The 25,983-nt window shown below is 35.2% G+C and overlaps 1 protein-coding gene across 1 annotated transcript in view; it reads right to left on the reverse strand.

Moving 5' to 3' along the window:
• Positions 1-25,717, reverse strand: part of LOC104619540 (sodium channel protein type 2 subunit alpha) — a gene marked incomplete at its 3' end in the record, with an annotated part of 53,143 nt that extends 27,426 nt beyond the window's left edge. Inside the window, exons 1-15 of the mRNA XM_010285451.1 lie at positions 25,373-25,717; positions 22,197-22,315; positions 19,623-19,712; positions 17,747-17,875; positions 16,980-17,071; positions 15,771-16,043; positions 12,285-12,348; positions 11,573-11,714; positions 10,543-10,749; positions 8,845-9,135; positions 5,238-5,618; positions 4,085-4,217; positions 2,452-2,690; positions 1,352-1,525; positions 1-198 (exon numbers count right to left, since the gene is read on the reverse strand). The exon at positions 1-198 is cut by the window's left edge and continues 168 nt beyond it. Of these exons, the coding sequence (XP_010283753.1) occupies positions 1-198; positions 1,352-1,525; positions 2,452-2,690; positions 4,085-4,217; positions 5,238-5,618; positions 8,845-9,135; positions 10,543-10,749; positions 11,573-11,714; positions 12,285-12,348; positions 15,771-16,043; positions 16,980-17,071; positions 17,747-17,875; positions 19,623-19,712; positions 22,197-22,315; positions 25,373-25,639 (2,799 nt within the window). The remainder of the gene's footprint in view (positions 199-1,351; positions 1,526-2,451; positions 2,691-4,084; positions 4,218-5,237; positions 5,619-8,844; positions 9,136-10,542; positions 10,750-11,572; positions 11,715-12,284; positions 12,349-15,770; positions 16,044-16,979; positions 17,072-17,746; positions 17,876-19,622; positions 19,713-22,196; positions 22,316-25,372) is intronic.
• Positions 25,718-25,983: the final 266 nt, after the last annotated feature.

Consider the following 25,983-nt stretch of genomic DNA (forward strand, 5'->3'; position numbering starts at 1 on the left):
AAGTTCACAATCACTAGAGATCTTGCAGACACATTCCTTGTAGCTTTTCCCAAACAGCTGCATCCCAACCACAGCGAAAATGAACACAATGATGGCCAGTACCAGGGTCAGGTTACCCAAAGCCCCCACTGAGTTGCCAATAATCTTAATCAGCATATTTAGAGTTGGCCAAGATTTTGCCAATTTGAAAACTCGAAGCTGCAAAAGAGAAGAACAGCATACAGTTATTCATGTTACTAATTGTAATGAAATTATTGCTACACATTTCATATTTGAGTTACCCTGTGTCTAAATCATGTCTCATGTAACCTTTAGAAAAATGAAATTTGGAAAGATACAGCAAGTGTTCTGACAATTGAAAGAGGAGAATACTAAAAGGAATCTAAATCTAAACATTATTTCATGGGATGACAGATAAGTAAAATATATAGATGCAAAGTTAAAAACAGAATTCTATTACTGAGGGAGAAGTCAATCCAGGCAGATACTAGACTTTTTGCAAAGTGCTATATAATGCTATATAATGCTATACTGAGAACCAGAAAATGGACGAACTTAAACTCCCTCCTTTTTTTAAAGGGAGTTTGTTTAACTTTTATTTAATGTTAAGTATTTTTTGCTTTATTTGAGGCAAAAGTTGAGCTTGATAACTAGCAACTCTAGCTTTATGTCTGTTACTGTGTAGGTCTTTTCAGAAGAGTGTTTAAAAATCAACTTGCATGCTAGCCTAGTCTTCAGCAAGACCAAGGTTATTCAAGTTCCTATTCATGACAGATATCTAATAACAGACAGACAGTGGATGGACCCTTGCAGAGGATGGTAAGGAGAAGGCTGGTAGTGATGAAAACTCCCTATCCAAAGAAAAATCTTAACACTACTCTCTTCTAAAACTAACCGTGCAAGCAAACTGGTAATGGAAGCCTATCAGCTAGAACTGTCAATAGACTTTTTTTAACTAATCCATGATTTACTAAGCGATTTACTAATCTTCAGTCACAGGTAGCGAGGGTCTGTGGCTCTTGCACTTTTTATTCCATCGTCTAGTGAGAAAAAGACTCTAAAGGATACTACTATTAAAAAAAGTTAATCCTTAAAGCACATTGACTGCAAGAACAGAACTGATGTTGACAGTGTCTTGAAGAAGAAACAGATGTTACTAAGCTAATATGTAAAACAAACTTGACATAATAGATACATGCCATCTAGTAGGTATTCAATTTTGTATTTTGTAAGTTTTTATTAAAAGATCTCCTGTCTTAGCCAAATATATAATGTAAAATGAAAAAAGTACAACATACATGCATAAATACAGAAATATAACATAGAAAGGTATTCTATTTAGTATATTTACCAATCGGAATGATCGAAGGACAGATAATCCTTCTACATTTGCAAGACCAAGCTCCATTAAACTAAGACTCACAATAAAACCATCAAAAATATTCCAGCCCTCTTGGAAATAATAATAAGGATCCATAGCAATTATCTTGAGAAACATTTCTGCTGTGAAAATTCCAGTAAACACCTGCAAGGAAAATACAGTTTCTTACTCCAGTTTAATGAGAAAATATTAAAAACATAAAACTAAAGGTATCAGCTCTTGGTGAGTTATATCTTCAGCCAGCAATCCATGATAAATCTGAATAGCTTCTCGGCATTGCCGTACATTTGGGTTAGGAATTAAATTCAGAATTGAAGCCTACATATGCATCACAATGTTTGGTTTCCAAAGAAAAAGAGGTAAATGGGAAAAATACAGTTTTCATCTAGCCTACTAATATGCATGTATAAATACCAATACACACAATCTCTTCTATTTTAATGCTCAGTTTTTCCTCCTTAGATCTCATCATTGCCCTTGGGACATAATTTTATTTGTAGGGATAAAGAGAAGTTTATGAGAGGGACAATTATTTTAGTAAGAAAAAAAATTATGCTGAAAGTTGAGCAGAACTATTCTTCTTCAGGATGACCTGCAGAATGCACTGTCATGCCATTTCACCACTTCCTGCAGAGCTGCAGTACATCTGCCATGCTTACTGGGTCTTTCCCCTCTACAATTCCCTGAACACCCAGGACCTCAAGAGGTGCTAGTGAGGAGAGGAACAGGTGTGGGAATGGAACTGAAAGTTCTTATGATTTGTAAGTATCCATCCAAGAAAAAATACTAGATAAATTCCTTTACCCAGCTTCAATGACAGAAGCTGAGTGTTTTTAAAAATCAAAATGCATATTGACTCAATAAATTTTACTATCTTTTGCTCCATTAAGCAAGAGTGGCGAAATCCACAAATGTTGACAAAGAGGGATTCAGTACAGCTTAAATTTAAATTCAACCATCTCAAGCTTATAAATACCTGCTCAACATTTTCTTTTAAACATATGTACATAGGTCACAAAAGCATTATTTAAGAAAAATGCATTTCACATGGTACATCGTGAAAGACTTACAAGGTTTCCTACTGAAAGCACACCACTAAACTGTTCTGTCATTGGATAGTGCTCCATGGCCATGAACAGGGTGTTCAGAACAATGCAGATAGTAATGGCCAGGTCAACAAATGGGTCCATCACAATCAAATTTACAATATGTTTGACTTTCAGCCAGGGAGTACAGCAGTCCCAAATCAAGCAAGTATTAGCAAATTTGTACCAGCATGGTGGACATTTCTGTCTGGATTCTTCCAGTTCTAGAGAAAAAAAATGAAAATAACATTTTAAATATATTTCTCTACTCCAGTATCCCCTGGGTATTTCCTTGAGGCCTAAATGCTGTTTTCCAAGGTACTGTTGATGTTGTAGACCTTTTGAAATCAAGGCTATTGTCAGTCAAAAGAAATCACCATTAAAAATAATCTGTCCCACTATGTTTTAAATTTGATGTAAAAAAGAATACTAAATATTCAAGAGATAAAATAACCATTCACAAGCGAATGCCACATAAGATGCAAAATAGAAATTTGTCTTAGAAATCTGGCATACAGGCTGGGTGACGAGTGAATTGAGAGCAGCCCTGCAGAGAAAGACTTGGGGGTATTGGCGGATGAAAAATTGAGTATGAGCTGGCCACATGCGCCTACAGCCCAGAAAACCAATCTTATCCTGGGCTGCATCAAAAGAAGTGTGTCCCCTTTACTCAGCTCTTGTGAGACTCCACCTGGGGTACTGCGTTCGGTTCTAGGGTCCCCAGCATAAAAAAGACACGGACCTTTTACAGCAGGTCCTGAGGAGAGCCATGAAGATGATTAGGAGTCTGGGGCACCTCCTGTATGAGGACAGGCTGAGAGAGTTGGGGTTGTTTAGCCTAGAGAAGAAAAGGATTTGGGGATACCTTATAGCAGCCTTCCAGTACTTACAGGGGGCCTACAGGAAAGATGGGGAGGGACTCTTTGTCAGGGAGTGTAGTGATAGGATGAGGGGTAATGGTTTTAAACTGAAAGAAGGTAGATTTAGATTAGATATTAGGAAGAAATTCTTTACTGTGAGGGTGGTGAGACACTGGAACAGGCTGCCCAGAGAAGTTGTGAAGACAACTTTTAGACAGTATTGTGGTCCACATGTGCAAAACTGCTCATTATTACCTACAGTGATTTAAACCTCAAAGTAATGTTTTGACCTTTTTTACAAGTAGTGGCTTAACTCCATGATTCAGATTCGTTGTATCTAGCCTTGCAGAAAGAACAACATGGTCCTTCCTTTGTGAAACAGCATGTCTGTTGAATTGGTAAAAGGGGATTTTTCTACTGCAAGAAGCATAGCCATTTCAGTAATCTAAAAAAATCTTTTACCCCAAAACGTAACTTCTCTAGAGAAACATTGCATTGATCAATTGCTTTCTACTTGCATTCAACTTGGAGGTTTGCCACTTCTCCCTCAAACCTATTAAGTCAATTGAAAGCTTGACTGCTTTTCCAAAAGTATCAGTCCATCTTAAAAAAAAAAAATACTACCTCTATATACAGATTTCATCTTTCCTGTACCCTTTAGGCTGAAATAGTTGCCTTAAAACACCAGTACTACTTAATGTATCATATATTTAATAGCACTTTATGGCATTGTCATACAAAAATTCTGTGTTACATACCTTCCATTGTGTTTGTAAGCATGCTGGCTATACTCATGGCTCTTTGCCTTGCACTAGGATCTGTTAGGTAGTCCATAGGAACATGATAAGAACTAGACCGTCTCTTTCTTAAGTCAGTTTCTGTGGTAGTGCCCTGAAAATAAAACATTGATAAAACAGCCTGTTGATTGTTCATTTAATAAGAATAACACTGTAAATTATTATAGAAGTACAGGGGTTTAAAACACTCTGCTGTCCTGCACCATGCTACATTTATGTCATGGTTTTGCAATAGACTAACGTATGCCTAACTCTCTGAAGAGCAAATAGTCAAATACATCAGTAGGATTGCTCTTGTGCTTAAAGAACATTTTTTAAGTATTCTGCTGAAACAGAGCTCAGACATTAAAACAGATTTTAGAATATAAACAGGTTTTAGACTATAAAAAGTTCCACAATGCTTGTCAATGAACTCTGCCATAAATATCTTTCTAATTAAGCAGTGAAGTCTTTCCAAACATGAAAATGCACAGCTAGCAGTAAAAGCACAAAGAATAAGTGTATTTTTTAAGCTAACTCTTAATTTAGAATAAATTATCGATTTTCTAGCACGTTTTCAAACAACATGAAAGAAAAAAATATTTAATAATGTTGACATCTCCAAAAAAAATACCTAGAAAAATTAACTATGTTGAAGGAACACTATCACAACCCATGTAAGTTTTACTATCAGTGTTACATGAAAAGTTTCATATATGGTCAGCAAGAAGTTAAATACTCATTTAATATATTCCATTAAGTAAATATAATTAATTTTTCTTTTTGATATCATGTCTGATATACAAATACAAAACCTTCCAGTTAAGTCTTCAGTTTGCATAATGAATTAATGGATGTACACATACTACATTTATTCAATGGTTTACTATGCTATTCTGTTAATTCCCAGTAAATTAGCATATATTTTCACATATTTAGTTAATGAGAGCTAGACAATTTCAGCTTACTTCTGGAATTAAGAACTTCTACTTCAGCTTACAACTGGAATATATGAAAGGAGCATTCACAGCTTGGCTAGAAAGGGAATCATTCCCAAGTGACTAAATTTTGTAGAAACAGTAGCTGATCATACAGGGAGAGGACATCATGCCTGAGCTATTGCAGACTTCCTTACATTGCTAGCAGTGGCTGCTTTATCAATCATCACCTCTGGCAGAAGCTGTCCAGTAGGTGACGTCAGAGCTGGTGGCCCACCAACTAAAGAAACTACTCCATTGCAATCCACAGTGCTGTGCATCTTCCCATTTGCTGGAAGGGCAGGTACTGTCCTGGATGACCTACTGGCCTGACTAATGTTACTGTTGCGCCGTTCACCATGTCTATGAGGAACAAAGAGAGAATCTCTTCTGCTCTCATTGTCTTCAAAAGTGCTGTGCTCATCATCAGCAAAGTCATTTTCTGATCCTACATCCTTTGCTCGACCTCTGAAGCTGAAAAGACTGGTTCTGCTATTGCGCCTTGGGGAAAACAGGGAGCCACGAATGCTCAGCAAAGACTGTAGGCAAATAAAAACAATGATTATCAGATGAAAATCCTTTTAAATATAATATTTTCATACAGAGGAAAAAACCACAGTGTTAATATGTCTTAAAGGGTAAGGTCATCTACAAAGAAATGAACTGGTACAGCCCCCCCAATACATTCCCTTTTGGGTAGTAAACAAAGAGCACATAAGTGACAGACAAAGACTAGTTACTTTACCACTTCAACTATGTGAAGTCATCTGGTTTAATTAGAGTAAAAGAAACTGCTTGATGGAATTGTTTCCTCTGCCATTCTGCCTGTTTTATTACCAGCTGTTCAGAAACTGAGTAAGCACATCTAGACACTACTTAACCAAGGCTGGCATTACTCTGACAGGCTGAGTAAATAACATCTTAGGCAAATTTCCCATGACTCAGTCTGCACACAGAGGTAGCTCACAAATACTGCCTAGTTTAAAAAACATACATATTTTTTCAGATACTAGTCAAGTAGGCCACAATAAGGTTTTAATTTCTTTTTTAAAGTCTTAGCTACCCTGTATATGCAAAGATATGATTGTAATTTGGTATGAACAGTCTCACTAATCTTCATCAGTTTACTCATGTGAGTAGATGGTCTGTTATGGGAAGATCTTTTCAGGATCAGAGTCAAAATATTGCTTTAATCTTGCAAATAATTACACATGCTCTTAACTTTAATTCATATTAGTGATTCTCTTGATTGATTAGTATTAGCACCTGCTTTCACCCAAGACCTCTATGAACAGCAGAGGTGATACATGACAAAGCAGTGTCTTTGTTTCTCTTCTGCAACTTATCTTCATGGACCTGAGCCCCATTGTTCTAGGTACTGTAAAATGCAGAACAAAAAGGCACTCTGCAAAGAACTTATCATCTAAGTGTAACACAACAGATGGGTACAAAAAGAAAGAGAATACAAGGAGGCAAAATTGATGGGTATGAATAAACAGTGGTCTTAGCTCACCTGAAGTCACTTCCCTGTCAAGCTTTCTGTAGGCAGCATGGTAAAAGAGAGTTTTAAAGAGGGATTTGAGGAAAGCAATGAAGTGTTCTGTGGAAACTCATGGGAGCTTCTTCCAAGCATGAGGGGCAGCACACCAGAAAGAGCTCAAAGAAACTAGTTTGAAAATTTAACAGGAGGTTATGAATGCTGGCATGGGTCACTCAAAGCTGGGACTTGACTAGTTTACTGTAAGTAGACAAGGTGGGTTGGGAAGAACTTTAGGCACGTACGTTTTATGGTGTTAAAAGAATATCTTTAGGTAGATATGTTTACTGGCAGATTAGGTAAAAGCAATGAGATAGGTTAGTGGTCTTTGCAACAACATTCTTGATGAATACAGCAGTAATTGGGACATGGAAAGAAGTCCAAGTTAAAAATTATTCACAGTCGTGGGTCCAGAGTAGAGTTAAAAAAAAAAAAAAAAGAGAAAGAAGGGAAGTATCAAAAGGCCTTGTGGAAATCCCTTAGAAAACTGTCAAAGGGGTAAAAGGGCCTTATAAAGCACAACTAAACCAGGAGAATTGAGAGGAGATGAAATCATGAATGTTAGGAAAAATAAGTTTTCAAGAAGAACATAATGGTCAGTTACATTGAAGGCAAGTGAAATGTCGAGGAAAATGTCAAAGGTAACATATAAACCTGAGTTTTATCTAGGAAAAGGTTATTAAAAATTGGTGAGTGGAATTTCTGTTTAGTGGCTAGAACCCAGAATGAAAAGGAACTAGGGCTGGAAAACCAGAGGGGAAGTGATTGCTAGACTGTCATACTAAACAGCTGTATATGAAGTTGGAGATGAAAAGGTAAGAGAAGCAAGTTGTATGAGGAATCCTTCATTTCTTACAAGATGGATGAATTGAGCTGCAGTTGAATAAGGCTGCAGTTTGAATGAAGACACAAGCAAGAATATGCACCTAAGGCATCAGATGGGTCTTCAACATGAAGTTGAAGTCAATGGATATAGGTGTGAAGATTTGTATAAGGAACAGAATGAATCATGGACTAACTGAATTCAGCAATGAAGTCTTACAGAGATTAGTTAGATAGTTAACAACATAAAACAATGGCAGACCAGAGGTGTGGTGGTGGTGGTGATGCAGTACTGTTAAAAAAGGAAGTATGTTAGGAAGCGAGTGGAAGGAGGCATTAACTTGGCAGAAATAGGAAGCTAAAACTACTGTATTCCCACCACAGTCTGATCTAAGGAGGACAGTCCTTAATAAGAAAATATTGGATGAAGAGGTCTGAGCTTCTTTGAGAATGGGAGCTGGAGAAAGCGATACATGAAGAGAAGATGAATGCTCATGATCTGTTTAGGGATGAAACAGGCTTTCCAGGGACAGTAATAGAAGAGGATTAAAAAGAAAGGAATGAGTTTAGTAATAGTGACTAAAAAGAGGGAGAAAGCAAGTCATAAGGACCAGGGACAACTGAGAAGGTGGGGATAAAAGGAAGAAGCATATTGAGGCACACAAAAGGGCAGAAAAAGGACAGAATGGGTATGAGATCTGGACTTGAAGTGCTGAAAGGAGAGTTGGAGGTGGGCAAACGAAGAGCATCTCTGAAAACTATAGAAGGGATAACATAACAAAACTATTAAATGATATAAATGTCTGGATGGGAGGTGCAGATGGCACTCAGTCACCGGTGTTTCCAAGAGAACACATGCAAGGACACATTGCCACACATATTTCGAACTTCTTTAAGATAACACAATTAATGGTTGCACATCAATTAATTTGCCAAATTTCACATGAGCATTTATGCAATTTCTACTGGGTTTTTTGCATCCCAAGTTTAGTACTTTTTTCATTTAAAACATGAAATTCCTTTCTATGTGTGCACCGAATATTGAAGCCACTGATCATGCTGAATACATCTGTCTTGATGGGGAGATAGGTCCATTTTCATTAAGAAACTTAAAATACAACTCATTTTAATTAATACACATTATTTTGATTTTTCACATATAAATTCAGAATAAAAACAAAATCTCTCAAATTCTTATAGAATCTTATAGAATCAAAATCTTACAAGAATTTGAGAGAATTACATTCTTATCTTTGGCTGCAAGTATTCACTTGGTCATACTTTGATTTAAGATATTAAAGAATCTGTGGTATCTTTTGCAAGAATTGACCAAACTACTTTACACGATTTTGTTTATATGATGAGTGGACAACAAAAGTGCTTAAGAGGTAATAATACTATGGTACCTGGTGTGGGGAAGAGAACCTCTTTTCATATGTCAGTCTGTTCCCCTCAATGGAAAATCGGAAACCTTTCCTTTTGATGCTGTCCTCTGATTCAGATTTGTGACATTCTTCCCCATCCTTCTCCTCGCCTTCAGATTGTTCCTTTTGCTTTTTTTTCTTTCTTCTATTCCTCCTCTCTTTAGCACTCTTTGAGCTCAGTTTTGACGCCTCAGAAGAACTTTCGGAAAATCCACCTATTCCACCTACTCCACTATAATCTCTTGAGTCAGCTGCCGCAGCTGCTGCTGCTGCCTATACATACAAGCACATACGCAATTTACAACATTTATACAAACACACACCACACTCTATTTTAAATTTATTGCCATTCTTAAAAAAAATAATGATTTTGAATTAAAATCAATGGTCCCACTTCACTGAACCCAGCATATCATAAGAGGCAGAATTTGTGAAACACCACAGGAATCATGATTTGCCACTGCTCTGTAAACCAGGAGTTAGAGCGGCCCAAGGGAAAACTGTGCCGTCAGAGCACCAAGTTAACAAGCATCTGTTTTAGACTAGAGCAATATGTAGCAATGAATTTTGCACCTGAAATAGTATGTAAAAGTAAGGAATCAAGGCTCAAACAGGAAAAATCCCTGTTAACAGGAAGCACCACTTTCTTACACCATCTTGCTGGATTTTGAATACTCTCTAGTCTATTAAAGATCTGGTGTAACATTGTTTATTTCAGTTTTGCAAATCAGAGATTTCAGTTAAACTGCAGGCTATTAGAGACCTGTTGCTGTTTGAAGTTTCAAACATTTGTGGAGGATTTGATTAACATTTATTTATAAGTTGTGGTAAAAAAACACAACAGATACCAACTAACCAATCAACCAAAAAAACTCTACTACTGACTTTAGTCATTTGCTTACATGGAAGACATACATTCTGCTCTATGTGGCCCCATGCCAAGCAGATATTAGCAATTATTATCCTATTAAAGATTTCATAGTCTTCAAAAAAATGAAAAGTAATTTCAAAGCAGTACATAATCATCATGTCTGTACCACAGAAGTGTTTTGTCCAGTTTCTCCACTTTTTCCAGTTTTCTTTAAAACTGGAACACTATGGCTTTCTGCTGAAAGAGCTGGGGAAGGAGTAGAAAAAGCCAAATGTTGCTGAAGCAAAATATTTCTCGCACAGCACCTACAATAGTTTTGCTTCTGTTACTTAAATAAGCAGAACTACTGGTGGTTTTTTTCCCCACATCTCCATCTCCATTTTACAGAATCACAGAATGGTTGAGGTTGGAAAGGAACCTCAGGAAGTCATCGTGTCCAACTCCCCAGCACAGGCAGGGTCATCTAAAGCAGGCTGCCCAGGACCATGCCCAGATGGCTTTTGATTATCTCCAAGGATGGCGATTCCACAAGCACGCTGGGAAACTTGTTCAAGTACTCGGTAAAAAAGTTAATTTCCATCTCCAATTTGAAAATCCAGTATTATAGCTTATTTGTTATCAGTTTTGTCACAAATTAACAGGTTCACTCAAGCCAGCAGAAACAGTGCAATGGAAAACATTAAAGACTGTTTGGAAAATGAAGGGAATATATTGTTAAGAGTAGGGGATTAAGAGTGTTCTCATATGTGGACATAAAGCATCTGATCACAATTACAAAGGGAAGAAGGAATTTTACTTTACAGGGATACCTGAGCTTCTTCCTGTTGCTTTTTCAGTTGTTCCAGCATTTGCTGAAATTCTGCTTCTTTCTGTTCTGCTTCTTCCATGGTTGCTTGATTCTGTTCTTCATAGGCCATGGCAACCACAGCCAGGATCAAGTTAATCAGGTAGAAAGAACCCAGGAAAATGACCAAAACAAAAAATATCATGTATGTTTTCCCAGCAGCACGCAGCGTCTGGAGAAAAAGAGATAATATACATTTTTAGCAGATTCTTAAATACTGTTGCATAATATGGTAGCATCTATGTTACAATCTAGAAATACATTATAAGATTGCTTTGTGTTAGCACAAGAATATTTAGTTACCTTTTCCATATACAAATAGTATTATATCCTGGCTACATGTGCAAAAATCCAAGTTTCATGTCTACTATGGTCAAGGTAAATAAGATTCTGTAGCTTGAATACTGCAGAACTTCTACCAATGAGAATCTGTAGTAGCAGTTGCTACCCCCACTATACACCTACATTATAGCCTTTAAATCTAACAGTAGTGGGGCCACTACCTGGCATCTTACCTTCTTGTCTCATCAGTCCCAAACTACAATGCCACAAAGACAGTGCAGTATACAAAATGTCACACCACACATCATCACTGTCCTTCAGGTTAAGGATATGTGTAGTTCAGGGACAAGACATAACCTTTTCAAAGACAACATATTTGTACTAGACTGCAAATCAATTTAACTTCATTTAAAGCATCTATTTACAGCATGTTTGGGTAAGCTTTAACAACTTAAGTTCATTTACTAATTTGTAAAAAGAAACAATAATGCTTAACCACCTTCATAAAATAGCAGCTATTTCTTATTATATATTTGAGTAGCACAAGGGAACCTAAATCATGAACAAAGGCCCTATTGTTTTAGCTTACATATATGAAATAAAAGATGATTTCTGTCCCAAAGGCCTTAGGGACACGTGAATGAAAATAACTATGCAAGTACTATGTAGTAATGGTATTGGTGATGGTGCCGTTTATTTTAATAAGTCCTCACCAGCTGGTAAAGATTCTCCCAAAAGTCCTGAGTCATCAACCGAAACAGTGACAAGAATGCCCAACTGAATGTATCAAAACTTGTGTAGCCATAGTTGGGGTTTCTACCAGCTTTCACACATATATATCCTTCTGGACATTGACTACAAAAGAAGAGGAAATGCTATTTTTAACAACTACTCTAAATTACGATAGGCTATAGTAAATCATAAAATTGTTCAGGAGTACCAGTTGCTAATGAAATTATGAACAAGTAAAATTTTATTCTACATACCTAAGATAAAAATACATTATCTTATTGGTTTTCAATTTTTAATTCCATTTCCTAATGATATTTCAATGCTTTAATAATAAAATTAATAGTAATCTACCCTTCCCCACAATTTGCCATATGAACACATCTCCACCAGGACAAGAGAAGAATGTCAAGTAGCATGGTGGATGATAAACAGTTGTCAGCAGGCTGGCAGCAACATTTATGCACATAGTGTTCATGTGGTTACCTTTACAAAATTAGCCTAAGATGCTGACGAAAGTGCTTGTGTAAACTCAAATCACATAGATGGTTATATTTAGGTATAGCTTCAAATGCAAAACACTGGTAAGTTGCAACTCTATGGTACAGTTGATACTGAAGTTGACTACCTGAGCTATTCTAGAGTAGGCAATTATTTTTCTTGATGTATAATGAAAAATGATGACCATTTTCTTACCCTGCATCTGAGCTATTGCCACACAGTAGAGCATCATTTTGTCCTTCCAAGAAGTAGAAATGACCTGTTTCCAAAAAAAAAAAAAAAAAAAAATTTGAAAAGGTGATGAGAAAGACATCATTTTTACCTAATGGATATAGACTTTTACACTTTAAAGAAATAAGCAGAGCTAATAAACAGTTTAACTGCAATATAGAATGATTAGGAATGAAAAAAGCATAGAAAATACTGTTTTGACAGGAAAATTACTTTCTACAGAGTCTTGAAGTTCTCCTTTCTTTAGAAAATAGAAAGGTAGTCATACAGCTAATTCTCAGTAATCTACCCAAATGAATAAGATACAATGGGTGGAATACCAAATTGTGTATGTCAGCAAATGAGCGAACAAATACCAGGAAAATGAGACAAAGGATGAGGGTGATTCCCTGCCTTTGTTCATGCATTTAGATATACACCATTTAGTGTAATTCATTTATAATTATTCATTACATACTATTTTGTCCACATATTACTTGAAAAAGTACTGAAACTTTTTCAGCAAGAAATTGCTAACTGGATCTTGATTTGAGCAGCTGAGGGAGAAGCCAAGCTTTTATTGTACATTACAAAAAATTACTACACAAAATTCTATAGCAAAGGAATGTACTCGAAATATCTATATGTATTTTGTTAATAGGCTAACTATTAAAATGAGGTAAAATATAATTTAAAGAGATGGAAGTCTTAAAAGCCCCCAACACATTCTTTTCTTTTCTTTGTCCTGCTTTGAGGCAGAAAGGAAAAACCAATTTGCCATCAATTCCTAGTTTGGGATATTTATGGTAAAATGGGAATCTCTAGTGGAGATTTTTAGGTCAGGTGGCATATTAAGCTAAAGTTGCCAAAATTAGGTATGTTCTGGCTGTTCCCAGGAAGCAGATGGTTCCTTGAGAGTCACTGCCAGCTGGCATGGACTAGCTTAGCTGGCATGAACTAACTGAGGGCTAATGTTAAAGAGACAAGCAGGGAATTGCAACCAGTTCCTGTTGACTGCTTCTACTTTGTCACTACCAGTATACAATAGAGACAGCAGTAAATCCACTTTTTTTTTTAGAGAGATATTATGTGCATAATCTATGCATCTGCAATCTATTCTCAGGTATCAAATAAGAAAAAAGCGGATTTTCAGACATTCTGGTGCTCACAGAGTCATGCCCTGTGAGAGATCTAGCCGCTACTTAAAAAGCTTAAAAAGTTTAAAGGTGCAGATAGGCTCCAAGATGGATTTTCAAAAGTGTCTGTGGGCCTAATTCACATTGTTATATGACACAGCTCCTCCATCCAGTTAAACCATCCAGGCAGCTCAACTCTTCAGACCACTATTTTGAAAAACATACAAATAATAATTTTTCAATAAGAAGATGATAATGATAAAGTAACAAAAATCATCAATATGAGTTTATAAAAAATATGTCATATATAAAAGTATTCCTGTCTCCTGCCAACTTAGTAACAGGACAACAGTGATGGGTACGAGTCCTACATGACACTTTCATAAGCAAATAAAGAAGATATGTTCTGGCTGGACTCATCACAAAATACTTGAAAAAAGATTCTCAGAGAGCAGTTGCCAGTGGCCCTATGTCAATTCATAAGGGCATCTTTCTGAAGATCCTCCAGGGATCTGTGCTATACACGGTTTTCATAACAAGTTTCATTATCAACTTCAGACATGAAATAGTAGAAAAAAACGTATCAAGTATTCTGAAGACATCAAGCTAGGCGAGAAGATGATTGAAATTTAGAATGATCTTTACAAACTGACAAGCTGGTCCAAAAGCAATTGGATTTATTTTAACAGAGACAAGTGGAAAATGCTACAGTTGACAAGGCAAAATCAAATACATAAATGCAAAATAGACAGGATCTATTGTACAAAACGATGCAGTGACTGTCACGAACCACAAGTTGACTATGAATCAACAATATGGTGCTGATATAAAAATGATGTAATTTTGAGATGTGTTAATAGGAATGTTGCATATATGGCACAAGGTAATTACTTCTAATTTGTTAGAATTAGAGATTTGAGCATCTCATTAAAAAAAAAAAAACACACAAACAAAAACCATAAAAACAAAAAAAAGAAAAAGCAAAATGCATACTAATTGGAAAGAGTCCATTAAAAGCAAAAAAATGTGAAAATAGGTATAGAAAAAGCAAAAGAGAAAATAGGATTGCTTGGTTTAGAAAAGACAAGAAATAAAGAAGATAACAGTTTTAAAATATCATAAAGACTAAAATAATGTAGTGTACAATTATCTTATTTCTAAGGCCATAGGAGAAGTAGTAATACATTCAATTGGAAGTTACAAAAAATTAGGTCAGATACTTAGAAAACACTTTCTATTTGTGTGATGTAGTACCAGAAGCAGCTAAAGGGGAAAGGACTGGAATCTGTTCTTCAGATGCCTTAAGAATAGGTTATCATCCCAAATCTTCTCCCAGATAACATTTCTATGATACTACAAGCATGCTAAGTATATTAATAGATTATAAGGCAATGAAACTTGTATCCAAAAGCATTTAGCTGTTAAACTGAGGTTTCCTAACTTTCAGTGATGCAGGCATCAGTTACAACACTTATACAGACTTCATAAAAAAGCTAAGATTATGCCTAATTACAAAGTTAAAACCCTAAATACACTAAAATAAATAGGAGAGACTGAGTAGATAAATAGGAGAGATTGAAGCTATTTACCATTATGAAATACAGAATAGCAATCTAATATAGATATGTTCTGAGTTGTTCCATGTATATTTTAAAGAATTTTTTTAACATAGTAGTGACATTAAATATCTAAAATGGTGAAAATACTGTATTATGAGGTCCAAAGGAGACCAAAATGCTAATTTCTTTGTTTTCCACAGATAAGAAACAAATTGAAAGATATATAATATGGAAGCTAGTTCTTATTTTGCTAGAATAACAAGCATGGGATAAATCACCAGTACTCTCATAAAGGTGTGTCTGTGCTGTGCAAGGGAGTATGGTGCCTCATCAAGTTCCAGAAGAAACAATGCAGCTTCATTTACATGCTATGGCAGGATTCATGAGCTAACTTACGTTCAAATGTAGATTTATGATATCAGGCATTATCTTGCACTAATGTGGCTATATGATTTCAAATGCCATATTATGTCATACTATTTCAGGAAGTTTGAAGCTACCATGGAGATTTCTGCTTTGTGCTGCAGCGTGGATTTACTCTAAAAGTCGTGGATTTACTCTAAAAGGTAAAAAGATATTTTGGTACCCAGTACAGTATTATGAGTACGTTAAACTACATTATGACTGTGATTTCATTTATTACACAAAACGACTGCTTTTATATCTCTTGTTCAGATTACACCAGTTAAAATGCAATGGAAAGATACTGACGTTTTTGCATCTGTTTAAAAAAATTCCAGAAAATCAATGCAGTAGATGATATAATTAACTCTTACTTTTGTCTTCGATGTACTCATCCCAGTTAAATGTTGTCATTGTTGTATTAATAAATGTACCATTTTCACCTATAGAGCTATTAAAGTAGGAAATAACAGTTGTTTCAAAAGTAGAGTTGTCTGGAGGCCACTGCAGGCATTTATTCCTCAAGTTGCCCATGAACAGCTGTAGCCCTATTAGTGCAAATACACTCAGACAAAATACAGTCAGGATCATAACATCTGAGAGCTTCTTCACAGACTGAATTAACGCTCCCACGATAGTCTTCAAGCCTGCAAAGAGAAAAGATTTTTATTATGATGTTAAACAGATACTAAACACACAAAAAATTATGTGATTTTTCCTGATAAGATAAAGATTTCATGCAAAATGACAACTAAATGAGTCTAATATTTGTGATACAGTAGTTTTCATGAAAGCCTTATTACTTGTGAAGATGAATGAAAAGCTGTAAGTTTATGCTTACTTTATAGTGAATGAAAAGCTGGAAGTTTATGCTTATTTAATAGTGTACAGAAATAAAAAGTAGGTAATACCAAACACATTGTTTGTGCCAAAACAAGTGATTTTATTATTCATGCTATATCTCAACCCTACATAGAAAAGCATTGTTTACTTTTGCTGATGCTTCTTGCCCAAACCTTTCTTATATGAACCTTTTAAAAAGTATTCTGCATTAGTAAACCCATTACAAAGACATTCTAAGTGCATATTTGAATATCATAATAATCTTCTTACAATATAAGAGGGGTGATGGTTTGGAGAAGAAAGACATCTTTAAAACAATACCCCATGCATGGCCCATGCTATCCTTTAGAGTTTAATTTCTTATACATGACTTAAAACTGAATTAAGTTGCTATATCAAGTGCCTGAAATAAATGAGAATATTTGCATCAGTATGAAAGCTTAAAATTAACTTGTATTTAAAACATGTAAAGGAAAGCTTGATGTCATAAGATGCAAATCACATAGGCTGTTTACTGCAAATCTCATGCAAGAATTTGTTAAACTCAAAGGCTGATTTTTTTTAAAAGAAAATACAACTAATATAAGAAAAGCGAGAATCAATTTAAATAAAATTACTTGTCTTGATTCCCGCTTTTTTATTTTGTTAATAAAGTGTAGCAAACAAGGCTTATGCTTTAAAAACATAAGTACAGCCTTTGTAGAACAAAAGTCAGCCTCAGTGTTTAACCTAGCTCTCACCTGGAATGACTGATATTGTTTTCAAAGCTCGGAGAACTCTGAATGTTCTCAACGCTGAGACATTGCCCAGGTCCACAAACTCTGTCACATATCTGTAATAGGGGAGTTCACACACAAACACAATGACAGCACACAAATAACAGTTGGAGATACGAGGGGCCTAACACCTTACACCAACTACTTCTTACCTGGGATTACAGAAATAGTTTTCAAAGCTCTCAATACTCTGAAAGTTCGAAGAGCTGAAACATTGCCTAGGTTTACAAATTCTGTTACATACCTGTAGGATTAAATCACAGTTACTCAGAATTGAGGCAGATTTTATCCTATTTGCTTGTGTCTTTGATCAAGACCTCTTCACCGTTCACTGTACTTTGCCTGTGTTATAAATATACTTCTGACCATAAATTAAGTTAAGTTTTATCAAAATAAACCACATTGACTTGATGTTTGAAGCCTAATTTGGTCAGCTTATAGCAGGAAGTCAAAAGGATTCCTTTAAGACTGGTATGCAGAAAGGAGACAGGATATGAACAGTTCAGGCTGATGGCATTCACAATCCTAAGGGGCTGTCACACCATGCTGGCCTCTGCAGCCCATGGTTAGTTAGAAATACTAAAATGTGTAAAAGAAGCAGAAGAAACATATTGAAACTGCAGGAAGTCCAGGCTCCAAATGTTCTGGCTGACAAAATATGAGGCAATTTTTAGTTACTAACTTCATGCTATCAGAAATATTTTTTTATTTAAAAAAAGTGGAACACTTACGCAAATGTAATGACAGTGAAATCTAGCCAATTCCATGGGTCTCGAAGAAATGTAAAATCTTCTAAACAGAAGCCCCTTGCAAGAATTTTAATAAGTGATTCAAAGGTATAAATTCCAGTGAATGTGTATCTGAGAAAAATATGCAAGACAGAGTTTATAGAAACATACACATTATCTTTACACATTATATTCTCTAGTTGCTTTATTCTCATTTTCTTCTCTTTAAATGGCATAGGGATTTAATGGAAGTTACAACCAACTTTAAATATCTGCAGAATTTATACCATAAGGAAGTAGGAATGAAATTATGATTAAAAGACTAAATGACAACCCATAGCTTAAGTTCAAATTCTATAATCTATACCAATGAGACAGTTGCAAAATTCCCAGTTACTTCATTGGGGCATGTTTAAGTCCGATCTGAATCCATGTTATAACAAAACACATGGATGGATTATGGTAGGATTTCAGAAGTTGCTTCCAGACTAAAAATTTGTTTCTTCAATGTTATTTTTATGCTTAAATGTTGCTTAGTATCATGAGCTGGCAATGTGTCGACCCTTATTAGTCCTCATTGACTTTGTTACAGAGTAGGTGTATCCAGTACCTCACTTTCAGCAAGACAGGCATAGTACTGGAACAAAACAAGTGTTTTCAGATGCAAAATCCTGTGCAAGAACAACCAAATATATTTACAAATGCCAATAAAATTCAGCTGATCACTTCGACTAAAAAATGTGGTTCAAATGTAAAACGTAAAAATATTTAATTCTGGCATTCTGAGTAATTTCAATTTTCTACCTCCAAATAACGTCATCTTGAAATTTAGTTTCATTTATAGCTTTAATACAAAAGAATTCAAATTAAACTGCTTAATAGGCTTGAACTGGTTTTCAGACTTAAGCCAACCTGAAACCAATTTTCCAATGTGAACTTCTTTAGTTTACTAAAAAATTTCTTTCCTGCACAGCTTTACTCAACAGATGAGAAGGATTTCTGTTATATATCTAAATGGCATAATATAATGGCATGAAGAAACATTCAAGCTAGCTGTCTTTATTCGTAAATATTTACTATATGCTAGACATCCTGAATACATATATGTTCATATTGAACTCCAAATGAGAATGCCTCCACTGACTTTAATAGTCCTATGATTTCACTTTTGATTACTGAAGATTAAACAGGTACATACCATCAAAAGCAATTAGGAATAAAGAAGAAGAAGCAGAAGCATAAAATGCTATTGCAAAAATGAAGCACCATGAAGAGCAGTGTTTCACAATGTGGTCTACAGTCCTGGAACTATGACAAAATATATGCCAATTGTATACGGGCACCAAGTAGTTGACATCATATTGGACCTTTTCTCTTCCTAAGGGAAGATTAGCCAATCACTTAAATACTTTTTAATAGCTTATTTTTCATACAAGCTTTCCATTGTTAGATTGTCTTTGGTAAAGGAAAGCTGCACTATGGTGAACACAGCCATCCATTAAACAGTCCCTTTATCTGTAACAGTTACTGCAATAGAGATGGAAGAGTGTATTTCCCCACATTTTTGCACAGACATAACATAGAATGCAGTGGAAAATATTTATAGTCCACTTTTTTGCATGGTCATAAGAATAGCTGCTCTTCTTACATTCCCCATCTAGTACTGCGAACAGAGGATGAACATTGAACAATAAGGGAAGTATTGTAAAATATATGTATTTAATATTACACAGAAGAAACTAGCACCAGAATAGCTGTTGAAAGGATATGCCAACAAGGTAAATGCTGCCAGTGTATGCCATCCTAATAGAAAATAATTTACAGTGGTTTATTTCAGATTAATATATATTTCAGATATATTCAAATCCATTTAACTTACTCTACATTCTTTGTCCAGTCCGGAGGGTTACTCATGGTCATAAATACACAGTTGGTCAAAATAGTGCACATGATAAGCATGCTGAATAATGTAGATTAAGAGTTAAGGAATGTAAGCCAGAAAATCTCATTAAAAGAGTATCAAATAACACATTGCTTTGGCAGATTTCCGCTATCAGGAGCTATTTATCCCTCCACTGCTCTGTTAACACTCAGGGAAAAGCCCTGAATATGTTAAAGCTTCCATAGTCACTGCTTCATAGCTAAAAGAGAACAATCACATACTAAAAACTAGAAAATCTGAAAGATATTAAAAACCCCCAACCTTTAATATTAAGAAGACCTTAGATAATTTTTTTCTTTTGAATAAAACTGTTAAAGTTTGAAGTAGTGGCTTCTAATTTAGTGGAATAACACAAAAAGCATTTGTTTTGGATGATCTAGACAAATCTGATCTACTTCATGCATACAAAACTGAAGAATACATTTTCTTCAGTTTCCTTCTTTTATGTTTCACCATAAAATTTGGCATGTATGAACATTTTTGCCTATTGTTATAATACATATATTGAAAACTAGTTATCACACAGTAGGAGAGAACATAGGGAAATTCTAGGGAGAAAAGTATTTTATTACTGTTTGCTTTATATATTGCTTTTGTAGTATAAATGTTGATGGAGAGGAAGGCACCTGATATTCTCAAAAAAAAGAAATCTAAACAGAATTCTAGAACAAGTCCAAGTCATAAATAATTTCATTGATTTTAACAGAACTGCTCCGGATCTACCACCTTTCACTCTCAGAACTGATGACATTCTCAGAAATGAAAATACAAACACCAAAATGAAAACTACACTGATGATGCACAAAATGTCCTCATGATGGCACCATCACCTAAAACTAGAAAGAGGGCAAAACGATTTTGAGAATTTTGAGCTCTAGCTTCTGTAACTAAAATGCAGGTTCACACCGTGCTCCTAAACAGAAATCCGAGTATTATGGGGTGTGAAGTACTGTGAGGTTCCCCTCATGAGGTTTTCTTTGCATGTCTACGTTAATGAAAAAAAAAAAAATCAAGCAACAGTAAATACCTCTGCCTTCTGAACTGTCAAACAACTGGCATTACATTCAACAATTCTTTGTTTTTTCTACTCAGTAAATATATTTCAAATCCTTTATTCAGAATCTACCTTCTCACTGTGTAATTCATCTATGAAGGGTGCAGAAGAAAAAGGTATTTAAAAAACATAAAAATTAACATGTTATAAGAGTGTTCCACAAGCCTGCAGTTTACATAGAGTTTCAAAATCCTTTTTGATGAAATGTCCTCTCAGAGTCTCAAATCCTCACTATTCTTTCAGCAGTGGAGAAACAACTAGAATATACCTTCCCACAATTTTAAAAAACATTTTTTAAACATTCTGACTTTGGTGACTCTAGGTCTTCATCACCATCTCAGTCCCATGATCTTCCATTATTCCATGTAATTGAATAACATTCTATAACATGCTAAGGAGTGTCATATAATTGACAAATTATTATTTGTAGTGACACCTGTAGCAAGAAAATACAGAACAGGCTATGAAGTGATTCTGAAGTCATTTGTAGCCTAGCCGTTGATAACATTTATCAGACTTCCAAGTTTTATTCTACATGATCTTAGGATCCCTACATGTAACACTACACACAAAACTACATTCAGTGTGCTTATGTTAGACTCCTGTAAAATATAAGTGTGCAAACATTTGTATTTGTTCCTTAAGTAAGCAGACCTGCTGAAGTCAATGCTCATTGCTCATATCAGCATTTGGGATCAGACCAGTGGGATGCCTACTACAGTCAGCTATCAAAACACTGAAAGAGACAAAATAATAGGTAAGTCATTATCATCACTTAGCTTTGCAAATCTTTACCTGCAATGTGGAAATCTCACAACCTACTTGAAGACTGAAATTAAAACATCTACAGGATTACAAGTGCATAATACAACAATAATCAAGAAATAAAATAGACAGGTAAGATACATATAGGACTAAGAATGTATAATAAAGCAAGAAACATAAGCTGTTTTATCAACCTATCTTTCTGCAGTTGTGATCTGAATCAAAAAATGAAAAGGAATAATGAAACCATATTTTCACTAATTATTCATGAAAGCACAAACCTGGGATCACAGATCTGGTTTTTAACACAATGTGTCAGTGAAGAACTGAAAGTATTTAGGCAATATATCTGCAGTTTATGAAAAATGTGGAAGAGGGGAATATATGAAAAAGTGGTGTGATGATTACAGGAAAAATAAGAGGGAAGGGAACAATTAGGTGGGGGAAGAAATAAGACACAAGAAGAAACAGTAAAGGACAATGACTGGTTGTCTGGCTTCTGATATTACCATATTAAGAGCCATTAATGAACACACACATAAAAAGAGATTAAGAAAAAGACGACAGAAATACTAGAGAGGGACAAAAAACTATAGAACATATTGATCCTGGGATGTGTGCCAGAGAATGATTTAAATACTAAGTAACATCTCATTCACTACAGTTTTAGATTAACCACTTGAAAAGGATATGAATGTACCAAAATCTTAATAGCTATTTTTCTGAGAGGATTGAAAGGAGTTAACATGTACAGGGCAGAGGTGGCACTGAATCGGAATATTGCCTTCCCTTTATTCAATACTATAAAGGTCTGGAAAAAGAAACACAGAATGAAAAATAGCATTTAAAAGATACAAAGTTACAAATAAGTTACAAGTTCAAACCCAGAATCATTTTCATTTCATCATTAATCATATTTGGTCAAACTGGAGAAGACTTCCATTTACAACTCCCCCTGATTCACAAACCCCTTGTCCAGTTCACACATAGTAGAGTCCAGCCAAATTACTATAAATATAACTGCATGAAAACATCTGAATAAGTTTATTTGTAATAAGTATAAGTAATCCTGATATTGCTAGCTAGAAAACAAAGACAGGTATCTAAGATAGAAATGTATGTAATAATTGAAGAATTAGTGTACTTTTTGTACCTTATAATATATATACTGAAGTACGTAACTTTGAAAAAAAGAGCGCCATTCAAACTTCAACATTCCCTGAATCAAATAACCAGCATTAATTATCACATCAAGATGCTAAGACAATAGTACTACAAAGTGATTTAAATTTCAAGAGCGAACTTCATGAAAACAACGAAACTGAGTGTTCAACAACCAGTTTTTCAACATAACGGTAATGTACTGAACACTGTTTGCTGTTCTCTAAGAAAAGAGCTTTTCAACTATTTCTTCTGAGAGTTTCATATCTGCAATTCTGTCTATTTTTCTTCTGTCATGCTTTACTTTTACCTAATACAGAATTCAATAATCCATGTATTTTCACTGTCTCACCACAGTTTCAGCAATAACTCATGCATACTACCAACATCTTATATAAATGCAATAGTTTTTCTTAAAACCTGGGAAATAAAGAAGGATAAAGTCTTTATTTAACATGCAGTAAGGTTTTAAATTATTCAGATTTCCATGCATTTGGAGAAATTCCTATCTGTCATCTCTTCTTTCTACATATGTGTGAAAGTTCATGCTCATTGAAGGTAAGTGGATCTAGCTAGCATTGTGGCAGCCCTGAAAAGCCCAAAGGGAATTATAAGCCATGTAAACCTGGAGCACAGCCAGTAGCCACGATCTGCCTCAGCTGGAATCAGAGGGCAGCATTTGTAAAGATTATATTTTACTTTCTGAGCAGGTGTGCCAAATACAGCACCTGAAATCCTGAAAACACAGTGCTTTCCTCTGCCTGAAATAATAAATTTCAGTGCTTCCAAACAGAACATATTTGTATTCCCAGGTGCCCATTGATTGTCAAGCCATACTTTGATCCTTAATTGCAGAGGAAAAAGGATTGGTCTGTAATGTACTACCTTTGCTACCATTACTTTTCAACTCTATTACTATTCTTCCTGGAGTTCAAGAAAATATGCCTTCAAATCAGAGTTTTTCATATGTTTTCTGTTCCCTTTACTCTGACAAAACCTCTAATGAAGCACCATTTGTATGATGCTGAGTCATCAAGACATATTAAAAAATTAAAATGGAGCCTGACCTAAACAAGATTTTCAAAGATATGCAACAAACACCATGAAAAATAATAGGAGAAATTATGATTGCAATGCACGTACAGTTTGGAGTCTCACATCTCCTACTAGAAACCACTATGCTTTTGGAAAAGATCAAGACAATTGCTATGCATTCCTCAATCAGGAACAAGCAATTCAGTAGGATTTTACTCCACGTCCACGCTTAATTGCAGAATTACTTTTCTAGTTTCCAAAGCATGATAATACATGTGCTAAATTAAGGGTTTCCAGCACCGAATTTAGATTTTTACTACTGCAGGACTGGGAAAGAAGGAAGAAAAGGGATCAGCACTTTAACCCAAATTCATTTGCCTACTTCCAGACTTCAACAGGGTGAATCACTTAAGTAAAGGGAGCAGAACGCAATATTTAATTGAAAACCTTCTTTTCAAATTTAACTCACGATTCTCCACAGCATGAGTTGAGTTTTGGGAACTCTGCAATGAATGTTTCAGATACTGCTGTTTTTTTTAAAGGTGTTCTGTCTCTTCAGTTTATCATGGTATGCTTATATTATTGTTTCAACATATTCATGATAAGGCATACCCGTAATTCCTGTGGGAAATATCTTAATTTGTTTTTTTTTACTTAGCTCAAGTTTGACTTCTTAACAAGTCTTGGGGGTTTTCTTCCTTTTTCTTTGAAGTAGTTTTTTTGCTTTCATGTTTGTTTTTTTTTTTAATTCAATAGTTTTAGTTACTAGCTAATTTCCACAGAAAAGAAAACACAAGAAAAAAAATATGAAGACAGGAAAAAAAACCACAACGGTAATTTCTTCTTTACTGGTAAAACAATGATGGTGCAATACTTATGATGCCAAAACCTGAGGGACTGGAGTTCTGGAGGAAACCCAAGGCCACCTGGCCAAAAGCCTAAAGTTCAGCACTTTTGTATTTGGCCTCAACAGCTGTTCATTTTTTAAAAAAATAAACCCACATATTTTCTTCTTGTTTAAAGTAACAACATCTCTACAATTACGTAACATTCTTTTGACACTCCAAGAGGAATTCCTACCTCCTCTTTATTTATGTCCCTCTCAAATACCTCCTCTTTGATAACAATCATAGAACAATATAAATCTGGATATGAAAAATTTTTCACCAAGTCGGATATATGATGCCTCTATAGAGTACAAAACAGAAGAGGATGATCTTTGGCATATCCTGAGAAATTACCTTTACCTATTTCTCTATTCTTCCCAGCAACAAGAGAACGCAACCTAGGCTTCCCACATGACAGTGAAGCTAGCGAGAAGGTGTGTAGCTACCTTTGAGATGGGTTTCATAGTGAAGATCTACTCCTTTCACATCTATAATACAGCAATTAATAAAATAATAATTCTAAAGAAACCCCTGTGCTACTTCTTCAGTTCTCTCATGTGTAAAACACTGAAAGTTACAAATTTTAGTAAAGTGCCAGGTATATTAAAATAAGCTTAAATGCACCTCTACCACAGACCAGGTCCCACAAATCTGCCAATGACATCAGCTGCTGGGGGAATGCATTATATGTGAAGACCAGGTCCAAAGTACTGGAAATACTATGTGAGAGAGTTCCTTGTATTTTAATTGTCTTAAGCTCTGATAGAAATATACAGCACACTCACTTTTTTATTGATATAATACGGGTCCAGGTCTTCCAAGGGTTCCGACACCATTCCTGGAGGTATGTCACCGTAAATAAATGGCAGTGTCTTTCCTGCCTCCAAGTCACTATTTGGCTTTGGGCCATCTTCATCATCATCATCTTTGCGTTCTTGTTTGGATTTTTTAGCTTTTTCTTCATTGACACGCTGCTCAATAGCTGCAAGTGATTCTCTTGTGAAATAGCGGAAGCTGTCAGGTCCTGGTGGTACCAGCACTGATTGTGCCATCTTTTCATCCTGCACCTCTTAATTACTGTTTAGCCTCTCTCATAAAAAAGTGCTAAAAATATAAAAAACACAGAAAAAATTTAGAGCAACACAAATAGCTACAATGTAAAGAAATATACCTTCATGAAATTTTCTGTGGGACATCTTGTTAAATTCAGTAATTATCAAGCACAAGGAGGCTGCTGTGAAACGTATTTTTAAATTTGTTTTTATGTCAAGATAAACAATTTTCCTTTGCAGCTAGCCTCTTACAGTTGTCTCAAAGGTATCAATTCTTAAAACATTTCCTTTTTCACTTTGTGTTTTTGATGATACATTGCCAATTCTATAGCCTATATTTAAAG

Source organism: Phaethon lepturus, unplaced genomic scaffold (genome assembly GCF_000687285.1).
Source record: "Phaethon lepturus isolate BGI_N335 unplaced genomic scaffold, ASM68728v1 scaffold17104, whole genome shotgun sequence".
Classification (NCBI taxonomy): Eukaryota; Metazoa; Chordata; class Aves; order Phaethontiformes; family Phaethontidae; genus Phaethon; species Phaethon lepturus.